Source organism: Chelon labrosus (genome assembly GCF_963514085.1).
Source record: "Chelon labrosus genome assembly, chromosome: 1".
NCBI classification, from domain to species: Eukaryota; Metazoa; Chordata; class Actinopteri; order Mugiliformes; family Mugilidae; genus Chelon; species Chelon labrosus.
Window position 1 is genome coordinate 3720922 of NC_140337.1, and position 21004 is coordinate 3741925.

General features: G+C 40.0%; 2 protein-coding genes across 3 annotated transcripts in view; one reads left to right on the forward strand and one right to left on the reverse strand.

Annotated features, from left to right (window-relative positions):
* The window catches only part of LOC311490334 (diacylglycerol kinase eta-like), an 83958-nt gene extending 80052 nt beyond the window's left edge, over positions 1 to 3906 (forward strand). For both annotated transcript variants that reach the window (XM_084547779.1, XM_084547778.1), the window contains exon 30: positions 195 to 3906. Coding sequence is in view for 1 of the 2 variants with exons in the window: in XM_084547778.1 (XP_084403904.1) it covers positions 195 to 247 (53 nt within the window). In the remaining variant the exon portion in view is untranslated. The remainder of the gene's footprint in view (positions 1 to 194) is intronic.
* A 2394-nt stretch (positions 3907 to 6300) lies between these two features.
* The window catches only part of LOC311486269 (cysteine and histidine-rich domain-containing protein 1-like), a gene marked incomplete at both ends in the record, with an annotated part of 45292 nt that continues 30588 nt past the window's right edge, over positions 6301 to 21004 (reverse strand). The window contains 8 exons of the mRNA XM_084542061.1: positions 6301 to 6717; positions 7239 to 7301; positions 8005 to 8124; positions 8773 to 8875; positions 9244 to 9314; positions 10447 to 10499; positions 11865 to 11968; positions 12155 to 12309. Of these exons, the coding sequence (XP_084398187.1) occupies positions 6301 to 6717; positions 7239 to 7301; positions 8005 to 8124; positions 8773 to 8875; positions 9244 to 9314; positions 10447 to 10499; positions 11865 to 11968; positions 12155 to 12309 (1086 nt within the window). The remainder of the gene's footprint in view (positions 6718 to 7238; positions 7302 to 8004; positions 8125 to 8772; positions 8876 to 9243; positions 9315 to 10446; positions 10500 to 11864; positions 11969 to 12154; positions 12310 to 21004) is intronic.

Sequence of the window (21004 nt, forward strand, 5' to 3'; positions counted from 1 at the left end):
AAAACACAGAGCATTATGAGCTGGTAGAAAGTTTAGAAAAGCAACTGCAGCCAGCAGCTTCCAGCTAGGATCCAAAAAGTAGCCATAGCCTCAAGAGCAATGTCTTTCCTTGACATATTTGTGTTATTAATTCATATTTGTCTGCAAGGACTTGCTCAATCTGTCATTTGTATTTGTCTGTCTTTCTCTTGCAGGAGCTTGGGATATTAAAGGTGGGGCAGCGGAGGCTGATTCCTCGGGCAACTGAAGTCGTGCGCGATGTGTTTTCTAATCATGACAGCCGAGGGTGTGGAGCACCCCTCCTGTCCTCCTCCCCTCTCACCACGACGCCCAGTGGTTTGACCTGAGGCGTTAGAAAGAAAAGGAAAACCACCTTCCCAACTTATTCTCTTTCCTCCCTGGCTTACTTCCTCTTCACCGTCCTTTTTTTTTTTGCTCCTGCAGACGGGGAGGATTCATTTCTTGTTTTTATTGATTTTGAATGAAGGGGCCCGGCTTCGCGTGGCACCGCTTCACCGCCTGCTTTTGGCTCTGCGGGCGAGGCCGACGGCGAATCAAACTGAAGGTGTGGAACAACAAGCGTCCTCCTCACAAACTTTTTATTTTTGTTTGTTTTTTGACAAAGAAATGTGTTTACGCGGTGCTGCATGTCGAGTGCAACCATCTTATTTTATATCTACTATCATACGTTTTCACTTTTTCTCTTGATTTTAATTGTTTTACTTCTGAACTTCTGAATAGCCTTCTGATGTTTTTTTTTCGTGGGACTTTCTAAGAGTATTTATTTCGTGTTGCTACTGCCATGAGAACTCCAACAAAATCGTCAAAATGAACAAACTGAAACATCTCAACCTTACCGTCTAGCGAACTGGAGGATATCTTAAATGTTGCAAAAAAAAAAAAAAAAAAAAAAAATGTACCGAGGAATGTACCTGTGTGGACTTGTATTAACCTGTGAATAACGTTGAATCATATACGATTTCACAAAGGTTCTACTGTTGTGATTCTAAAGTGGTTCTTAATGGGCTGTTGTGTGACTTGTGCGTGGTTGGAGGCTATGCAGCCGCTCTGCAGAGATGAAGAGAGTCGCTTCATCTGGGGTTCAGCCTTGTGAAAAGATCAGACTGTGGGATTTTAAACTTATCATTGAGGTCTAAAGTGTGACTTGTGTGTTAAAAAACAAATTCCACTTTGCTTTTTTTTTCACTTGTGAACCATTTTTGAGGTACGTTACCAGATGAAATGACTCAGTATTTTTAGCAGTGTGTGGTAAAGGTGTTTACAGAAGGAGGAAGCATCAAGGACGCATTAAAACCTTACAGCTGCTCAGTATATTACTCCTACTTTGCCATACTCATGATTGTATATGTAATATAAGAGTCAGTGGATATTTCAGTTTGCCTTGTCTGTGATTAAAAACTATTATTATTAATATTACAAATATATAATATATATATATTTTTTTGTATATCTTATTTTCCCAATGGTAATCTGTGAAGCTGTCCTGGCTTTGCTGCTTCCCCCCTTTGACAAACTCCTTGGCCACTGTGCATATAATCGAAGCCAATTGATGCTGTTCTGTGTGTCCCTGCATGCATACTTAGCCTTCCTTCGCCTCACAGTGAAAAACTGCCTCATAAAAGGGAATTTTAGGTCGTTCCTTAAAGTTAGCGACGTTATTGTGAACATTGGTTTTATTTTAGCCTGCTCTGAGAAGCAGGTTTGTTGCCGTTCAGTTGGGATAAGGCTTCAGAAGTTTCATTTAGTGGAAAAGTAACGCACATTAACGCCTGTCAGGTACTTTGCTGTCAACCATACTCGACGAGAATGTATCGGTTTACAACGAGTTTAACGAAGTGTTTCTCTGAGCAGGTTTTAACGGACGTCGATGATGATGGATGACCTTTTAAAGGATACGCCAGCATTTTGGGACGTTTACTTATTTGCTGTTTTACCTCAAGAAAAATGAGAAGATTAATATCTTAAGTTATAAGTTATTTTAGATTTCTTAGTAAAGGCGTGTTTACTTTGAGTTGTAAAAATATATTTTATTTCAGCTTGCAACTTCAGGGGCTACTGTCAGGTAGAAGCTCCAATGTCTTATCGCTAGCTTATGGCTAGTTAAACAATATTTTCTTTTGCTAAATTTGTTAAATATGCTAGCAGACTACTTAATTGTTGGAGCTTTGGCTGTTTTTTCTTCCTTACCATCCTTAATATATATTTTTTTTTTAGAAGCTAAGCTAAACGCATTGTGAAGCTAACGCTATAACCAATGGACAGAAAAAAAGTTAATTTGGTAAAATATAGCATAAGTGCCATCATAAAAAATGTAATGTTCACAAGACGAGGTTAAATCTGAGTGCTAATTCTTAAGGTCCATGAGTTAGCTAAACCTGCTAACAAAAAAAACGCTACGCAGCTCAGCTTATGCTAACATGTGGCGTTAGCGCCTCTGCTTTCAAAACTACAAAAGGGATAAAAAAAATAACATTTTTTCGCTACAGCTTGAATATTACATTTACAAAGAGGCTGAAATGCTAATTGCTGTGCTTCTTCCCATTCTTGTAAAGGGTTGGATCTTGATTTTTCTTAACTTATTTTTGCTTTTACCAAGCTAACCCTTGATGGGACGGGTTTACTGTGAGGCATTGTAGATGTTCAGCTCTGGTAGGATTGTGCTACTGTAATCCATAGTGTGCCAGCTATACTACACCTTAGAGGCTTTAGTGGTGTTGTGCCAAGTTCGTTCAGTGGGTTATGAGACATACAAAGTGTGAGAGAGCGCGTGCACAAGCTTCAGCCGCGAAAGTTGCTGTATGTCGTACATTTCAAAGTTTACTGTATCTTGCCTTGCACTTTACAAAGAAGCAAAGTTAACGGGGGAAAAAAAAGACATTTGCGTGTGAGTGTGTGTGTTAAGATTTTGATTGTTTACGAGTGTTTTTTTTAATTGACTTGATGGGAAAAAAAATCTTTTATTTATGACAAATGTATAAGGACAAAAGTGTGTTGATAAAATGTAATATATCTAACTAATCGTAAAAGAATGATAAATGTTCATTACATTGGTGGTTGTACAATTACTCGCAGAGCAGCTTGAGACATCCCATTCAACACCAATGATATAATGTGTGATTACTTGTCGTTCCATTGTCACAGCAATGTCACTAAAATGTCCTTTCACCAATTGATATTGAAATCATATCCTACAAAAAGAAAAAAAATCAAAAAATGTTATTTTACCTTGAAGACAAAACTTTTGGAATCATCCAGTGTTATTTACAGACTAATGAGTTGTTCATCCTGGGTTAAGCCAATATTTGGGTGAAATCTTTCACTTTTGATTTGATTAGCCTTTGACGTGCTGGAAATGACCACGTTGGAGAACACACATTTGTATGGAAGCCATTTTGGAAAAGTCATTTGTTTAATGAGCTTTTTATCATGATTTAATAGTTGTTTTGTTTTATCTCCTGTCATTTTTGGACTGAAACTCTTCCGAAGACTACAAAAATGACAGGAACAGAAAAGAATCCACCGATTACGCTCAACCATGTTTTGTGCAACAGTATTCCATAGACGACATTTGTGAACGCACCCTCTGATCTGAACAGCCTGTATATCGAGACTGTGTGCGCCAATGCTGGAAGCCAGACTTGATGTTGCACGACCTTGTACATTGCGAGGTGTTTTATTGTGTTATCGTGTGAAGTATGTAACAAAGACAACGTCAGTGCAACTCTCTGGAGATTAAATGAATTATTGAAGTGTGAACCTTGTGTCTGTTGTTGTCATATGTTGATAATGGTGTGCTAAAAGTTTTTATGGGTTTCTCTTGCTGCTTTCAAGTGTTGTATTTCTCGCAGGTAGAGGAGACCTCACTCCAGTGACTTAGGGCTTGCATCAGATCACGACTTCAGGTAAACTCTTGGTTAGCTGATAGGCGGCTTCTCAAGACATCCGGCCTCTCTTTCTATTTCTCAAAGACAGCTTTGCATCATGTATAGATCTTTGTAGTCTTCTTGGGATTAATTATAAAAGCTTTTTGAATTTCCTTTTAGAGGTGTTCCTGGTGGACATGGTTGCACGTAGACACAAAGAACCGGAAGTACGTTCTTGGATGAAGAATGATTTTTGACATTTGGTATGTCACTGCATGAAGTGTGTGCAATTGTCTTGGATTTTCCATTTGAATTTTTTCAAATGGAAAAGTTTTTTAAATGCATCTCCCAAGAAAATGGCTCAGTCATCTGTTATTAATAGTTTCTGGATAACTGTGGTACAGTAGAATAAGCAAAATCAGATTGAATAGAGAGGAAATATAGAGGAAGTCCCACAAAGTTCTTTTTTATGGTCTTGGTGGAATCAAAGACGGTAAGTTTTAATGAAGGTATTTCTGTATAGCAGCCCAAAACTGACTTAATATTAATTATATAAATGCAGATGTGATTAATTAACTACACTAATATTTTAGTAGCTACAAAGTACTTCATTAAATTAATGGCTATGATAGATGTCTACATTTCCACATTTATTTATGCTTTCTAGTTTTATTGATGTATTTCGGCATTCCATTTATTTGTGACTGGATTGTTTTGGTTAATTGGTTGAGAGGTGCCTACCTCCATCAAAAGCTGTGCAATGAGTTCTATCAAATCTACGGATGTCTAAATGAACCCAAAAATACAGAATTCAAAAACATAATAATTCTATAGAAATAAATAATTGTAGAAATATAGAAACCGTAATTAAGTACCTTTTCATTACCATTTATTTATTTATTTATTTATTTATTTTGTTTCCAACAGTTGTGTCTAGACGCTTTATGTTTCTGGACTGTCCACCTATACGTAGAAGAGGCAGAACTTAGGGGTCTAAGTTCTTCCGACCCATTCTCATAATTGTTATATCTCAGGATCACCTTGAGATAATAATTTCATAAAATTTGGTGCAAGCTCCGTCCAAGGATGTATTTGATAGGTTATTGTAGTTGAAAGCCATTGTAACGTCAAGCCTTTCCCATTGTTGTTAAGACAATATCTCAGGAAAGCAACAAGTACAAGTCTAGCAAACACATCTCCACTGCAAACCTTCCGTTATCCATGTTAGTGTGAAAGTAAACACAGGGAATTTACATTAATTCAATTCAATTTTATTTATATAGGATCAATAACAATACAAATTGCCACTTTACAGAACCCAGCCAGTAACTACTTTACTAAACTTCAACATTACTGTGGAATAAGCGAGAAACAAATGGCTTCAAATGTGACAACATTTACCTACCTGCCATTTTCTTATTATGGCACCAACATTATCATGACATTTCTAGCACCCTGGCTCTTCATCAGAACAAAATGTGTGGACTATAACAAATGCCAGATGGTTTGTTAAACAGAGCGACCCTAGCTGCCAGTTGATCCTCTTTGGACGCTGACTTGTGCCATGGATTCAGCTGCCATTTTCCCCACAAAGTAAGTTAACCTTTTCAATGGTTTACAAGTCAGGCTTTATAAGATCTGACAAACACTTCATATAAAGCATAATGAGGCGTTGATAGGACTAGTTCTTGCCTGTCCTAAACAATTGCTCCACATACTGTATATTCTGTCGGTCTTAGGCTATAGTAAAACCCGTCAGTGAGTAATCCAGTGTAGGCCGTGTTCACAGTTGTACAATAGGCTTAAAATAATGAAAACAATGCGTGGAAATACAATTTCAGCATGAGTCACACACTGATCCAACCTGAGCTGTTTCGTTTACAGACTGTAACACTAGTGATAGTCAAATGAGTCATCAGGCTTTTAAATGAATCATTAATCTTTCTGCTTAACTCTCCGTGGATGTGTTCTGGTTAACAGCTTTACACTAAGCAAAGAATTTGTATCATAGATCCGGCAGAGTCGTGAGATGTTTTTTTTATTTTTAGACATGAAACAACAGAAATTTAGACGTGGGAACAGACATAGAAAAGTCTTTATTGCTTGTGTTGCGGTTGCATTTAGCTGTTATTGTGTTCACATTTAAAGAGAAAAAGAGAATCGGTTTCTACTGTAATTTAATAATATGTAAATGATTCAACCACAAACATGATATAAGTCACTTTTACGAAACACTTCAAGAGAATCAACTCCCATTTTTTTTAGCTGAACCTCTAATGTTGGTAGAGGTAGTTATTAGTAACCACTTGTATAGTACTCTACTTATTTCAGAAATAAATATTACATGTTACATGTATTTGAATTTCTCTCTCTTCTATGTTACATGTAACATAAATGTTACAAAAATCTATTTGAGTTACTCGAGCTCTGGCATGTCTTCAAATCCTTCCTGTTCGTCCAGCAACCTCTGCTCCTCCAGCTTCCTCTTCTCCTCCATCGCCCTTTTCATCTCCTCCTCCACCTCCTTCCTTTTTAAATTCTGCTCCTCGTCATCCTTCTTCTTCTGCTCTTCTTTGTCCTTCTCCTCCTTCATTTTATTCTGATCTGTGTCGTACGCCCAGTCGTCATCCGAGTCGCTGATGTCGTCGTCTTCAATGTCCCAGTCGGGCTGGTACGACTCTGCTATTTCGGCGAAAGGGTCCTCCACGGGCTCGGGCTCAGGTTTGTAGTTTGGGTCCTCCAGTTTGCCCCAGGACACCTGGTCGGCCTTACGTAGGGTGATCTCCACTTTGGTTGGGACCATGTTGACGGAGCTTTGTTTCACGTCGATCACCTGAAGGTAAGAGAGACCAAATAGATTGATGAGATTTGATCACATTGTGCTTGTACTTGGGTCTGTTTTGTTTGAAAGTTTAATACTTAATCTGCCACTGCTTTAGCAACAATGCTGCAACCAGGTTACATTTTCTATTCACATGATAAAGATAAGATTGGGCAAGGCGCGAATACATTGCTACAGACCGCAAAATGAATAGCTCCACTTTTTATGGTAAGACTTAGGCACTCAGCACTTTAAGGAAACAATCTTGTCTGGTCGAACACAGATCAGCTCCAATATAATTTTGACTTTTCATTAGGTTTAATCAAATCTCTTCCTAACCATGGCCAAAGTTGTTTTCTGTTGGCTAAACCAAACTAGAGACAGGATAAAAATCATGTGCTTTGTGCGTCCACCATCCACCCCAACCACCCCTTGCCACTAAGTCCACTTAAATGTGTCTATGTTGCAACTAAATGTAGTCATTCATATGTATAGACGGGTTGGTTCTCATTGACAGCGTTGGTGGTACTCACCCCCCAGAAGTGGAACTCTCTCTTGAAAATCTTGTTGTTCTCAAACTGGATTTGACATGAGAGCTACAGAGAAAAGGGAAGGAAGACAAAGAATGCAAGTTTTAATGAATAAATAGGGTTTGACTTTTAATACGAACGTCCCTTGAAAGAGATCCTTAGTTAGATCCTATTTAGCTGATTAAAACTGGAGGCTACGTATGCGCATATATCCCTTTAAGACTTAACAATGTTTTTAAATAATGATAAAGGTTAGCCAAATAAAAAAAAACTTGGAAGGTTGTTGTCTAATGTTAGAAATCCTTGTACTGGTTTGTAGAAGCATGTATTCCCAGCTAATCCCTGTCCTTCTTAGCTAATTTTAGCTTCCCTATGATAGCTTTACAAATAAAAAACAAACAAATACAAGTTTATGGGGTTTAAAAGTTTAAATATTAATACAAGACATTTTTTTTGTTTCTGCTGTTAAACAAATTTCTTTCTTTAACTAATGCCTTTATTTTTCTGTTAAAAGTGACCTAGTGCCTTATGAAAACAAGTCATGTAGCATTTTAGCTAGCTCCACCTCTGGTACTCTTGGAAAGGGCAGGATGCATTTATTATTGAAATGAAAAACAAAACAAAAAAAAAAGAGTAAAGGAGGTTTTCACAACCTGGAAACCCAACGTGCTGTATTAACTGTTACTAAAATCATTATCATTTACAACAACTGATGAATGTCGTCTGATTAGAAACAAGCTTCTTCACTGTATTTGTGTAACACACTCACCACCGTCCGGTTGGCCTCAATGCTTGTGAACTCTGGGTTTGCGTTTTTAGCGTAAATCGTTACAACAACATTGTTTGCAGTCTGGTGCCAGTCGTGTCGACACGCCACCTTCTTCTTGTCCTGTAAGGAATCACACAAACACTGGTCAGTGACAAAGAAACCGATCTTTTATGATTGGATCTTTTTGTATGAGGGAAGGGATAAAAGTTCTTATTGACACACTTTTCTGTAACACAGAAAAGGTATTTCAGGAATGAGTGAAGCCAATTTGAGTCTGGTAATACGACATTTCGTAATGGGCTGTGGTATCCAATACAGAGGAAAAATACCTCTGGATGCCATTGGATAGTCCTACAACCAATCAGATCAATATTGTTGTAAAAAAAATGTAACTCCACGGTGTTCAGATGACACATAAAGCCCCTCAGGACCCTCATATCTTTGCTGGAGCATAATCAGTTCCCAACGGAGGGACTCCTGACCAAAATTCCCCCACAACAATTTTGTGGGTGAGATTCCCTCCAGGCTAATGTTTGGTTGTTTTCTGATCAAAAAGCACAAAATGATTCAGAATAAACTCTACACACCAGTGCACAAGCAAAAAGTAGGTCATGTTAAAATGATTTTTGGTTTGTTTCAAAGATATCTTATAGGTTTTTTTCCTCTTGAAAACTTTAAAGCAGTCCCTAAAGTTCAGCCTGCCTTTTAACGTGGTACGTTCTCCAGGTGGTGGTGGTGGTGGTGGTGGTGGTGCAGCATGTACTGTACCTGCTTTGGGACCCAGCGGTGTTTCCCTGTGCTGCAGCCCTTCTGGTCCAGGAAAGCATTGAAGTCTGTCGTCTTTATGCAGCAGCAGCTCCAGTACTTGTACCTAAAACAAAACAAGGGTCACGCTTTTAGCAGCGCCGTCGTTCAGGGAACAGAGAGCAACACCGCGACTGATCAGCATGTAATTATCCTAACAGCAGATTAACGGAGAAAATGAATGGAGGAGAGCAATTGTAGTCTGATCTGCAAACTTGCCCTGATCTTTAATTAACTGTCTGATCTGTATTTTTTTTTTTTACATTCCAGCTTTTATGATTGCTCTGCATGCATCAGATTGGTTTACATTCATTCTCTATAGAGCTCCTCTGATTATTGTTTGAAGAGGGAGTGTGCAAATAACAATGCAGTGGTTCAGGCCTTTTGTTTTTAATATCTATTGTAAACACGCAGCAGTGAATGGTTTCTTCTTACCCCTCGTGAAAGACTGGACCTCCTGGGTGGTGGGTGCAGACCTCCTTGTCGGTCTCTGGGCCTTGGTAGATCTGAAGACACAAACACGATGCTAATGATCGCAGCGTAAAGATCATGTGATCAATAAGAAAGTCCTAAAGATTTACGCTCCAGGCCATCAGTCACATGATAAGGTCACCGGTCACGAGTCTGTCTGCATTCAGTGTTTCTCAATCTCGGGGTTGTGGGCCTGATTGAGGTCGTTTGTTGCCGGGATGGAGTCAGAGAAAATGGTGACTGATAAAGATTGATTTAATTGTGTATATATATATATATATATATATATATATATATATATATATATATATATATATATATATATATGTAAAACGTCCCTCTCACCCTCTTGGGGTGGTATCTGTGTCATCCTCAAGCTCGGGTCCTCTACCAGAGGCCTGGGAGTTTGAGGGTTCTGCGCAGTATCTTGTTCCTAGGACTGCACTCTTCTGGACTGAGGCTTCTGACGTTCTGATGATATATCTATATATCTATATATATATTTATTTATTTATTATGAGATATTTTGTCTTGAGTTTTGACCTGTGCAAAGAATATTTTTGTTTAATTTTATTTATTTAGCCATATTTGAAATAAATAAATAAATAAATGGGTTGTTTCATTTAGAGCATTGCATCTAATGTGTGTACACATTGTTTATTTATGTTTTTTATTATTTAACATTTTGATAGTTCAAATATATATATATATATATATAAATTGTGTAATGTTCCTATTATTATCACTATTAAGAGCATTGGGAAAAGTTGGTGATAGATGTGGTAATGGACCAAATGTGTTGTTACCTGGCTCGTCCACTAGATGGAGCTCTTAATAAACAATACAGAGACTGAAGCACAGCAGAAAGTGTATGTCCATCTGTATGGCTATCTCTGTGAGGACAAGTTTCAGACCAGGAGAGTGAGGACACACTTTCTGGTGCTGCTTTGGATTAAAAAGGTTAATTACGTTAAGGCGTCCTCACAAAGGTACGAGCACAAATGTGTTTGCGGAGGCAACACCCGTCGGTGTGGCTGATGAATTTGTCGACATTTGCTGATGTCAGACGGCGGACTATTTTGGGCCTCGGCAGAAATACCACAGAAGTTACACACACACACACACACACACACACACACACTAAACACATGATAAAGAGACACTCACTGTTTTGCATCCTGCGTTTTTGCAGCGGGTCCCAAGCATGACAGTCTGACTCTCTGTTGGAGAAGAGAGAGAAATTCAAATACCTGATTTATTAAATCAGTTGATTGTTTATTTACTTAAAAACGTGAGAGAATCTGGCAGAGCAGTCAGAATATGAATGCTCTGAAAGCAGTTTTTCTTTTTCCAGATTTTTGTTGTTAAAAGGCTGAAGTATTCCCAATGCACAGTTAGAATTTTTTGACTTGTTGGGACCTAATTCTGCACATAAATGCCCTGATAAGACAGGACTGTTTAGTACATATTTACATTCCAGCAGCACCTTATTAGGAAGACATGTGCAGCCTGATGAATTCCATGTCATTTAGAAAATCAGTGAGAACCCAGTGTGGATGCAATGAAATAAACAGCTCCGCCATAAATTCTACTTCCACAAATCTTATTCATCACGAGCGTCAACAAAAACTGGAAATGCTGCTAATCTTGTTTCACATCCCATAATACAACATAAGGCTTTAACTTTGAAATTTCAGCCTGTTTCTAATTTACAAATCAACCAACAGTTATTGTTTTTAGTGGAGCAACTTGGTTATTTTGTCTCTTTTAAAGTTACAGACAAATTCAGACTCCTCTTACGGTAGTCTATGGACCATAGACTGTATATAAATATGGACAACGCATCCTCACTTCCTTGCACCGGCCAAACTGACGCTATTTTCCCAGGGATACAGGCAGCGTCATCTTGCGAGTTTGGAGCCAGAGGTGCTCTACCTCCACCAGTTACAAAGACATTTTTTTCTCCCTGTGCTCTGATTCTCTAAGCTGATCAACCAATCAGAGTGATCTCTGTAGTCAACGCGTTGAATCCACTGAACCAACGGGGGTCCAACGGCGCTGGACATACCAGAAAAACCAGGGCCTGGAGTGTCACAGCCTTTAAGACAAGACTTTTCCCCTTCCTGTATATAAAAGTAGCTATGTAGCTCAACCTAAGTCCAGTCAGGAGTGTTTCTAACCTATCCAATCCTCCACATTCTCACTCATCCAATCACGTCACTGCTGTCAACTTTAAATACATTCTTCCTCACTGCTGTCAGATGTCACTTCAGTTGAAGTGCTGTGACCCTCCTCCATCCCGACCACCTCCAGTTTCTGAGCACAGCCTTATCTTCTCCCTCTCAAATACTTGGGCCTAACCGTCAAAGACTCGATCGTTTCATTGTGCACATCATGGAATAAATATTTTCTTGTTCACTCACGCCTGATTGAAATGGGTTGAGGCCTTATTTCTGCAGCACACAGTGCTGTGACTATTTTACAGTATCTTCTGAAATGGTTTGTTGTATTCTAGAGTAGGATTCGAGGTACAGGTGCTCAAAAAAAACCCACAAATATTGAGTTTAATGAATCTGAAAACTGACCTATCTTCTCGTTCTCTGCTCTCTTGCTGATGTCCAGTTTCTCCAACGCCTGAGCCAACGACGCCGACACTTTGTGGGGCAGCTCGATCAGGGGCTCGTCTGAACTGCACACACACACACATTCGTATTAAACACACATCCACACAGGCAAGCACTGACACATTATCGTTTAAATTATTAATTCCTGCCCTCACTCTGACCTCTGTGAATGAATGAATGAACAAATGTGGCATCCATGTGACTAACAGGGAGACGTATCCAACTGACAGACGCGGGCTACAAACACACACCTGGGTCTCTCTTTCTGCAGCTTCTCGGCAGATTTGGGGCCTTGGTAGATGATCTCCTGGCCGTTGATGTGTTTAATCTCGCCCTTATCTGACGACACCTCTGGCCTCAGAGGCTCCTTAGGCTTCTCGCTGCTGTGACGCCCGCGGGTGCAGCCCTGAGTTCAAGATAACAGAGGTCGCATCAGAGTGGAAAGAAATTCTTTGGAAAGGGTTTCTGGTTCCCAGCGGGACGTGCTCAGGGTGGGGCCACCCCTGCTGAAAGTTATTTCCTTCAAAGACCGAAAATAAAGAAAAAGACTGCACCGTTCAGTGTGGGAGCTTAATATACACCGATCAGCCACAACATTAAAACCACTGACAGGAGAAGTAAGTACCATTGACCATCTTGTGATAATTTAATGCTCTGCTGGGAAACTTTTGGACCTGACATTCATGTGGATGTTACTTAGACATGTAGCATCCACCTAGACCAGACCAGGCACCCCCACCCCATAGCAATGACACTCCTTGATGGCAGCAGCCATCCCCAGCAGGATGCAGTCTGACACAGACACACACACAAAAACACTTTAGGTACAACTCAAGAAACATGAAGAACAGCACAAGGTGTTGACCTGGCCTCCAAATTCACTACATCCCAAACTGATCAAGTATCTGTGGGATGATCCACAGAGGCCCCTCCCCTCAACCCATAGGACCCAAAGACCCCCACTAACAACATTCTGTTGCCAGACACCACAGGACACCCTCAGAAGACCCATGTCCATTCTCTGATGAGTCACAACTGGTTTGGAGGCACAAGGGAGACCTCCACAATATAACCTAATAATATTCATAATGTTGTGGCTGATGGGTGTATACACCTGTTAAACTAAATGACAGATTCTGATCAACGTTAAGCTCTTAAGTGGATGAAAACGGCTTTTTACACAAATCATAAAGCTGCATTTCCAGTAACTGCTGCACAGCTCATGGTCAGAAAAAAGGGAAGAACCCGACATACTAGGACGAGGCAGAGTGAAATGGTGAAAGGTCTGTTTAATGCACTGCAAAGAAGACGCAAGCTAATCCACATAAGATACAAACAAAACGTAACCCAACAAAAGTCACTACAGTAAGGAGAAACAAAGTGACAACTTTCAGTTCTGTAACACTGAAAATAACACATAGCCACGAGGAACCGGTGAGGAAGCAGATAGACTTTAAAGACTCTAGTCAAGGCAAACAACCACAAAGGCGGGAAAACACAAGGGACACAGATCTACCAGAAAGACAAGGGGATAATGATGATTTAAAATAAATCGGGAAGCGTGCCAAAAAAGAAATTCTAACAGAGTAAAGGTCCAAGATTCCATATCCTGACACTATTCCTACCACTAAATTAATCGGAAAGTCTGTGATGAATATTGTCACAGGGTAAAAGTCTGAAAGGGTTTCTTCAGACATGTTGCTTTGAGAAAATGTCTGAATAAAACACTGGAAGATGAATGCTAGAAGTTATGGTTATTATTTTGTGGTAAGTTTGCCGAAGGCTTATTCGACTACACAAAAAATAATGGATACACTAATGTATTGGGAAATAAAGTATGCATATTGCAGCTCTCATATAAAGTAGCTGTTGCTTCTTCTCAGCCTAATAAGAATTACCAAAGACTATTCTCACATTTTAGTTTCAAAAACTCCTTTAACCACACACCCGGATGACGATATTATTCAGTCCCTGAGGTTCATGCCAAATCAAGGTTTTATGGCTTTATACACCTTCCCTTTGCTCCTTACAGCTTTTACATCACAATGCGGGGATTAAATTGGAGGATTTTAGGATTGCGGGGATATTAAAGTTATGACACCTTCTCTCGCTCCACTAAGAGAATTAATGCGTTGGAAAGAAGGAGGAGGAGGAAATGAGGTATCTGAGTAAGACGTGATTAGTTGTTATGGCCCCAAAAAAGACATTTAACAGGGGCACAAGAAAAACACGCAAATGGATTCCCTCCTTGACACCGAGACCGTCACACACACTCACGCACACTTATTCATGCGCTAGTAGCATCGACTCATCAGCTAATGGCTGGATCTGACAGTAATAACACGTTATTGCTTGTATGGTCTCCCCATTACAGCTCACTTGTGCAAACTAATCGTGCTCACAAGCGTGAAACTGTCATAATATTATCCCAACAAGTTGATAATTATGCTCATTGTGGAGTTCTGCGTGTTTTTTTGATGCTTTGCCGTGTCCTTGTTTCACCACCAGCGATATCCGTGTCTCCTAAGTGTCTTGTTTGTGTTCAAATATCATTTTCTACTTTCTTCTTCTACTAATATTATTCACGCCGTGAACAGATCTTTGATGTTTAATTTTTCTTTAAGTGCATGTCTTGAGACACAAAAAGAGATAAAACACGGATGATATCACTAGATCACGTAGGGTTTGCTGATAAGGTTGAATATGAAGTGGTGACGTGAAATGAAACTACAAAGAGATCATCATCTGGGGAGCGCAAATGCATTTGATTGCAATTTGTCAATTCGATTTTGAGATTTTGAGGTTCATTGAGGTTTAACAGCATGACTCTAAGGCCCACGGTGCAACAAGTTAAACACCAACACTGAATATATGAAACATTTGAGATGTATATATATGTATGTATATATATGTATGTATATATGTATGTATATATATATATATATGTATGTATGTATATATATATATATATGTATATATGTATATATATAGGACAAAAAACATAAACTACAGATTTAAGTGAGTCCAATCTGTATTGTGCAGCCCCTGAGTTTGGCAGGAACAAGATAAGATATAAAAGACATCCATAAGTATAATAACATAAATGTCATAGATTGAAATGATGTAACAAATTAAAATGGCATGTAATGTCCAGAGTCAGACCAATGCTGCATAAAGTGCCTGGGGCAGGCCCTGAGTTCGGTGTGTGTGTTTGTGTGTGTGCGGGAGAGAACAGCTCCTGAAGGGGTAGTGGGGAGGTCAGTGTACAGAGCCGTGCATGGTTTCTACTAGCGTCAGCCCAGACCCTATGCAGACCCTAATGCCGTAGCCTGACATGCATCTCCCCAGAAATGACGGCGACGCAGACGCTTGGTTGTAACGTATATCAGGCTTTAGTGTTTCTCCATCTCCACAATTTTCAAATTGATCGTTTTGGACCAATAAAGATGGAACACACCGAGGACAGGTTAACTGAGGAGGTTCACAGGTACGAACATTTGCAAGACTCGTCTTCGGCGAAAGTTGAAACCTCAGAGGAAGCACTGAGACGACACTAGCAAGGAAGAAGCTGAACTGGAAGAAACCCTGTGCATGTGCTTTAGGGCAGCCAGGTAGAGGGACAGAAAAACACATGAGAGAAAGGGAACAGAGGAGGAAACAGAAGCACATAAAGCCATACGTTCCATTTCCATCTGATTCCGTAAAGGTCACTTCCTGCATTAGCCCTGATCACTGGGACTGGCTGTATATCACGAGATGTGGAGCGGCCCAACATGGCTGTAATTCTTGGCATATTGGACTGCGGATGTTGATCGTGATGATGGATATCGGCAGCAGTTTTTTTCTGAGAGGTTTATCCTTTTGGTACCTTGAATATTTCTGCCGATTATTTATTCAGTCGATATTTTCTCTGAGGCTCTAACAGTAAGCGTGTGCTTTTCCTGGATAAATGTATGGCTGAGGGCAAAACTACCATAGTCCCAATCAATTAACCAATGCATCCATCTCTATGACTACTAATATGTGTAGTTAATTCGGCTGTTTCTTTACAGCAAAGCCCCTGTTTGAAAGGAAAGATATTCCTGCCATTAGCCTTCACCTGGCTGTGACAAATAAAGGTTGAATTTTAAGTAAAGGTGTAAGCACCAAATGTAAATGAGAGCACACTTGTCTCTTTAATGATGGCTAGTTGTAGCAGCTCGAGCTGTCCCCTGCCGACACTTGAAACAAAAATTACACCCTTGCATCACACGGTCATACAGAAAAGCAGGGTGCTCGGTGGAGCGCCGGTGCTGCGGCGATCAGAGAAGAAAGCTCCAAAGAAGTATTTGAAATACCGTCCGACAGTTACCCAAGCACTGTTTTGGCCCTAAACCCAGGCGAAGCCGTTGAGTGTAGTGTACACAATGGAGACCAGCTGAGCTCAAAACATTTTCTGATTTGACAGCTTTGAGCCGGAATCCCTCGGCTTATGTCACAGGCTCAGTTTCTTATTTTTTTTACTTTACCACCTTGACAGGCTGTCTGGCGCCTTCCTTGCTGCTTCTGGTTGAAATCGTATCACTTATTTCAGGCTAAATTGTCCGAATCATTCAATGGAATCTAAACAGAGGCTTTAAAATTACATACTACACAGATCACGAAAACCGTTTCCAGATGCGGAGCCCATCGGTGGTGCTGCGGAGAAAATGTAAACCCAGGCTTGTTTAGTCTCGAGCTCGGTTTGTATAGAGCTTATATTACAGAACTCCAGATTCCCCACAGACTTGCACTGAAGGAGGCGAAAATAAAGATATCTTTGTCCATCTTCTTTTGTGTTTAAAGAGGGAAGTACATAATCGACAGTTTGGCATTGTCTTAGAAGTGATTTTCAGCAAATTCAAGCCAAGAAAAGTTATGGATATACTGAACAAACAAAAGCAACAAAGAACAGAAGAGCAAAGGTCGTTGTTGGCTCCTTTTCCAAACAGTGCTGTGATATTATCATGTTTTCAGTGTTTAAACACTCAGTCTAAACACAGAGTTTAGTAATTCAAACATATTCCAAAACTGAACGAGTGAATAAACAAAGACCCTGCGAGTGACCCACTGGGCATCGGCGAGAACAACCATCCCAAACAGTAACTGACTGCAGACTGACTGTGTGGGCGCTGTTACCCTGGGTAACTTTCCAACAATATGAAAAAGCTCAGATTTTCTAAGCTACACTGCTTCTCTGCACGATGATGAAATTAATCCCATTTGTGTGCAAAAACTTTTTTTCATGCATTGAGAATGTAAGCTTCTTATCCGTCGCCGGTGGAACAGGCCCAAAGTGATTCTTGCTGTCGGCTCAGTGCTCAGTGTTTTATTCTCACAGTAATACTGAGAATATTCTGGATGGGAGTAACTGCAGCATGAAAATACTCACTTTGTTGTCAACATGTGTGCAATTAGTTGATTAAGCTAAAAAAACTAATAATTAACACAAAGATTTAATAATGTTTTCACATACGTCCCGAAAGCAATAGCAGCAGTAACGGCAGCTAAATATTTTCGGTAACTGCTGATCCATCGTCTGCATGCACTTTGAGGAATTAGGAATTTTAGCTCATTCGTCAGTACAGAACCATTTCAGTTAAAGGGGAATTACCATTTCTTTACAACCTGGACCTTATTTCAGACATAAATATATATTTGGAGTCGTTCGGACGATATTAAGATCCGCGTATATCCATATAGTGGGAGTGACTGGGGCACCGAAACGCAGCCTCTAAATAACGCATTATCTGCCGCCAAACTCGTTCATTTCACCAATATTTTGTTATGTTATGCTAGTGCTATTGCCCGTTGAGTCTGGTGTTCTCGTTATCTATTCGTGGACGGACGGACGGACGGACGGACGGACGGTTTGTTGTTTTTTGGTCAGCTTTTCCTCCCTCTGCCTCTGCATCCTCCGTTCAACGAGCTCCTCATCCGTATACTCTGGTTCAAAATGTTAAGGACGTCCATCATAAAAAAAAGTCGTCGTCCATAACCTCAGAACCGGAAAAAATATTCAGCCATGTTGCAAAAAAATAGCAAATTACAGGTAAACAGAGATGAGCTCTCAGAGATGGCATCATCCAGGTCAGAGGTTAGTAGGTCAATCTACAGACCCTGGATGATGATAACGGTTAACTCCGGACTCAACGTGGAATAGCACTAGCGTATCATAACAAAATATTGGTGAAATTAATAAATCAATTTTGCGGAAGATAATACGTTATTTAGAGGCTGCGTTTCGGTGCCCCAGTCATATGGGTATACGTGGATCTAAATATCTTCTGAACGACTCCAAATGACACCAAAGTTATATAGCTGAGTAAACAATCGTATTTTAAATAAGGTCCAGGTTGTAAAAAACGGTAATTCCCCTTTAACAGGGGCACGCCAAGCATTCTGTGTACTCAGTTTATAATGTCATAATCCCAGACTCACAAGTTGCATTTAATGGCAGCAGTTTAAAAAAAAAAATTGTAAAAGTTTTTATTTCAATTAATCACTTGTCCAGGTCTAAAGAAGCAAGGTTCACATACTCACCAATTAATTAATCTGTAGTAAGGCTGGGAGGAGTGTAAGGTGGAGCCCATCTAATCACACGAGGCTGATTGTGGTATTTTGATTATTCATAGTTCGGAGTGTGAGTCCTGCATAGTCTGCATAATGACAATGGTTCTGTGTGTAAAACTTGATGTAAATCAAACAGTCCTCGTGCAAAACGTTACAACTTTTTCTGGACAATGGACTGACCTTCACCTGGAAAACAAACAGAGCAGCAGTGAGCCTTCATTTTACTAGAATTCTCCTGTAAAACATCATCCCGTTAGATTGCTGCTGTGTGTAACTCAGCTGAGCACTTTTACTCTGCTGTGATGATAAACACAACACAGCTAAAATCAAACATTTCAGATAAAGCAAAAATACAGCATTTTCAAACTATGTAGTTGATCCAAAATCTAAACCAGTTAGGTTTTAAACAGGGTGAGAGACGGGTATTTTCCATCGTGCTATTAGGATGTACAAAGTATAGCAACACCTAGGCTGAGCAGCAACTCACTTTAAACCAATCTGACAAAGGTTCACTCGGACTCAGATTCTGCAAACTCAATATCTCAGGAAGGCCTTGAGAGAATTTCACCAACTTGGGCTGAAACGTCCAGTTTGAATTCAAAGATGAACTGATTAGATTGTATAGACAATTCATGTCAATCCCATTCTGGTGATAGCAAAGCAATTTTACGGAATGCCTTCAAATTCCACACGAACGACCACTTGAACTCAAGGACGGCTACTCAACAAATCACGGTAAGCATCTAATAGGATCAGACTATGCGGCTCACGTCCAAAGGTCAACTTCATTCCAATCATAATGTTCACATTAGGGTTGTGGGGCATAAATAACAATAAAAAAAATGTTAGAGAGAAAGACAGAGAAGCACATTCAACTGGATAAACTATAAATGTAAGACAGACATGAGTACATGATGCTTAAAGGTGATGCAAGATAAGGATTTAAACTGCAGCTTGTGGTATTCATGTACACAACACACACACTAATACATCACAGAAAACAAAGAAAACAGTATAATATTAAGCATCAAAATCAGTTAAGGGAACATGAAATGAAGAAATAAAGACCATCTGGAGTGCCACAGTAATCTCTGACACAAAGGCAGTTTGCTTAAACCTGACAATCATGCTTTGGTGCGTGAAGGATTTAGTTTTACCGTTATGCGGCACTTTCCTCTTTCGGGGGGGAAGTTCTGCTGAGTGAGCACGTCAGTGACGCTCTGCTTCACCGTCGCGCTGATGGGCTCATTCACACCTGCCAGCTGTTGTATAAACACAGTCTGCACGGCGAGCAGATGCAGCCGTTGAAGGTTATGTGTCGTGCTCAAAGGTACTCACTTTTAGTTTGTGGGGAGGTGGAAGGTGATCTATTTATAGTATGCAGACCAGTCTGGTTTGGTTCCTTTTCTAGTTGGTGGTCAGATATTTTGCTTATATTTCAGCTGTAGTAGAGGTTCAGATTTCACTTTACACCAATCAGCCACAACATAGGAGACATAAATAACATTAACCATCATCTTGTGACAAATCAATGTTCTGCTGGGAAACTTTTGGACCTGACATTCATGTGGATGTTACTTAGACATGTAGAACCTACCTACGTAGACCAGACCAGACACCCCCAACCTGTAGCAATGGCACTCCTTGAAAACGCTTTAGGAACAACTCAAAAAAACATGAAGAACAGCACAAGGTGTTGACCTGGCCTCCAAATTCAGTAGATCCCAAACTGATCAAGTATCTGTGGGATGTTCCACAGAGACCCCTCCTCTCAAAGGCCCCCACTAACAACATACTTTGCCAGACACCACAGGACACCCTCAGAAGGCCCATGTCCATTCTCTGATGAGTCCCAAACGTTTTGGAGGCACAAGGGAGACCTACACAATAGTAGGTAGGTGGTCATAATGCTATCTCTGATTGGTGTAATCTACCTCAAACCCTTTACAATTGTGCTAGTGGTTAGCCACAGCAGCTGCAGTTGCATGAGCTAAAATTAATACGTTGGCACGTGCATTGAAAGCAGGTGATTATATTCAGGCAGTTAATGAAGACAAAAGTAATAGCAATAGCTGAATGGCAATGGCATAAGCCCAGTTACAGCTGTCTGCTTAAGCCTCAGGGCTGGACATATTTTAGTGTCACGTAAACAGTCAGGAAACATGAGGCAAGGGCAGCACTGTAAAATCACATGGATTAATGCGTCCAGCAGTCTGGCGCAAGGCTCATATTTTCTCATCTCATATGAGGTATTCATTTGACTGGATGTTAATTACTGTGTTCGGCGCAGTCCCTGCTGGTTAAAATGGCTTGCATAATCAAATGTTGTTGAGAACAAATTAAAAGGAGGCCTTCAGTACTATATGCATGTAAATATGCAAATCAGAATCTAAAAAAACAAAATCTGCACTGTTCCTCATAGAGCATGGAAATCTCAACTGTCATTCAAAATGAAGTGGAGAAGAAAGAGTGCAACTAGAGGCTACTAGATACAGTATATCCCCGTACTT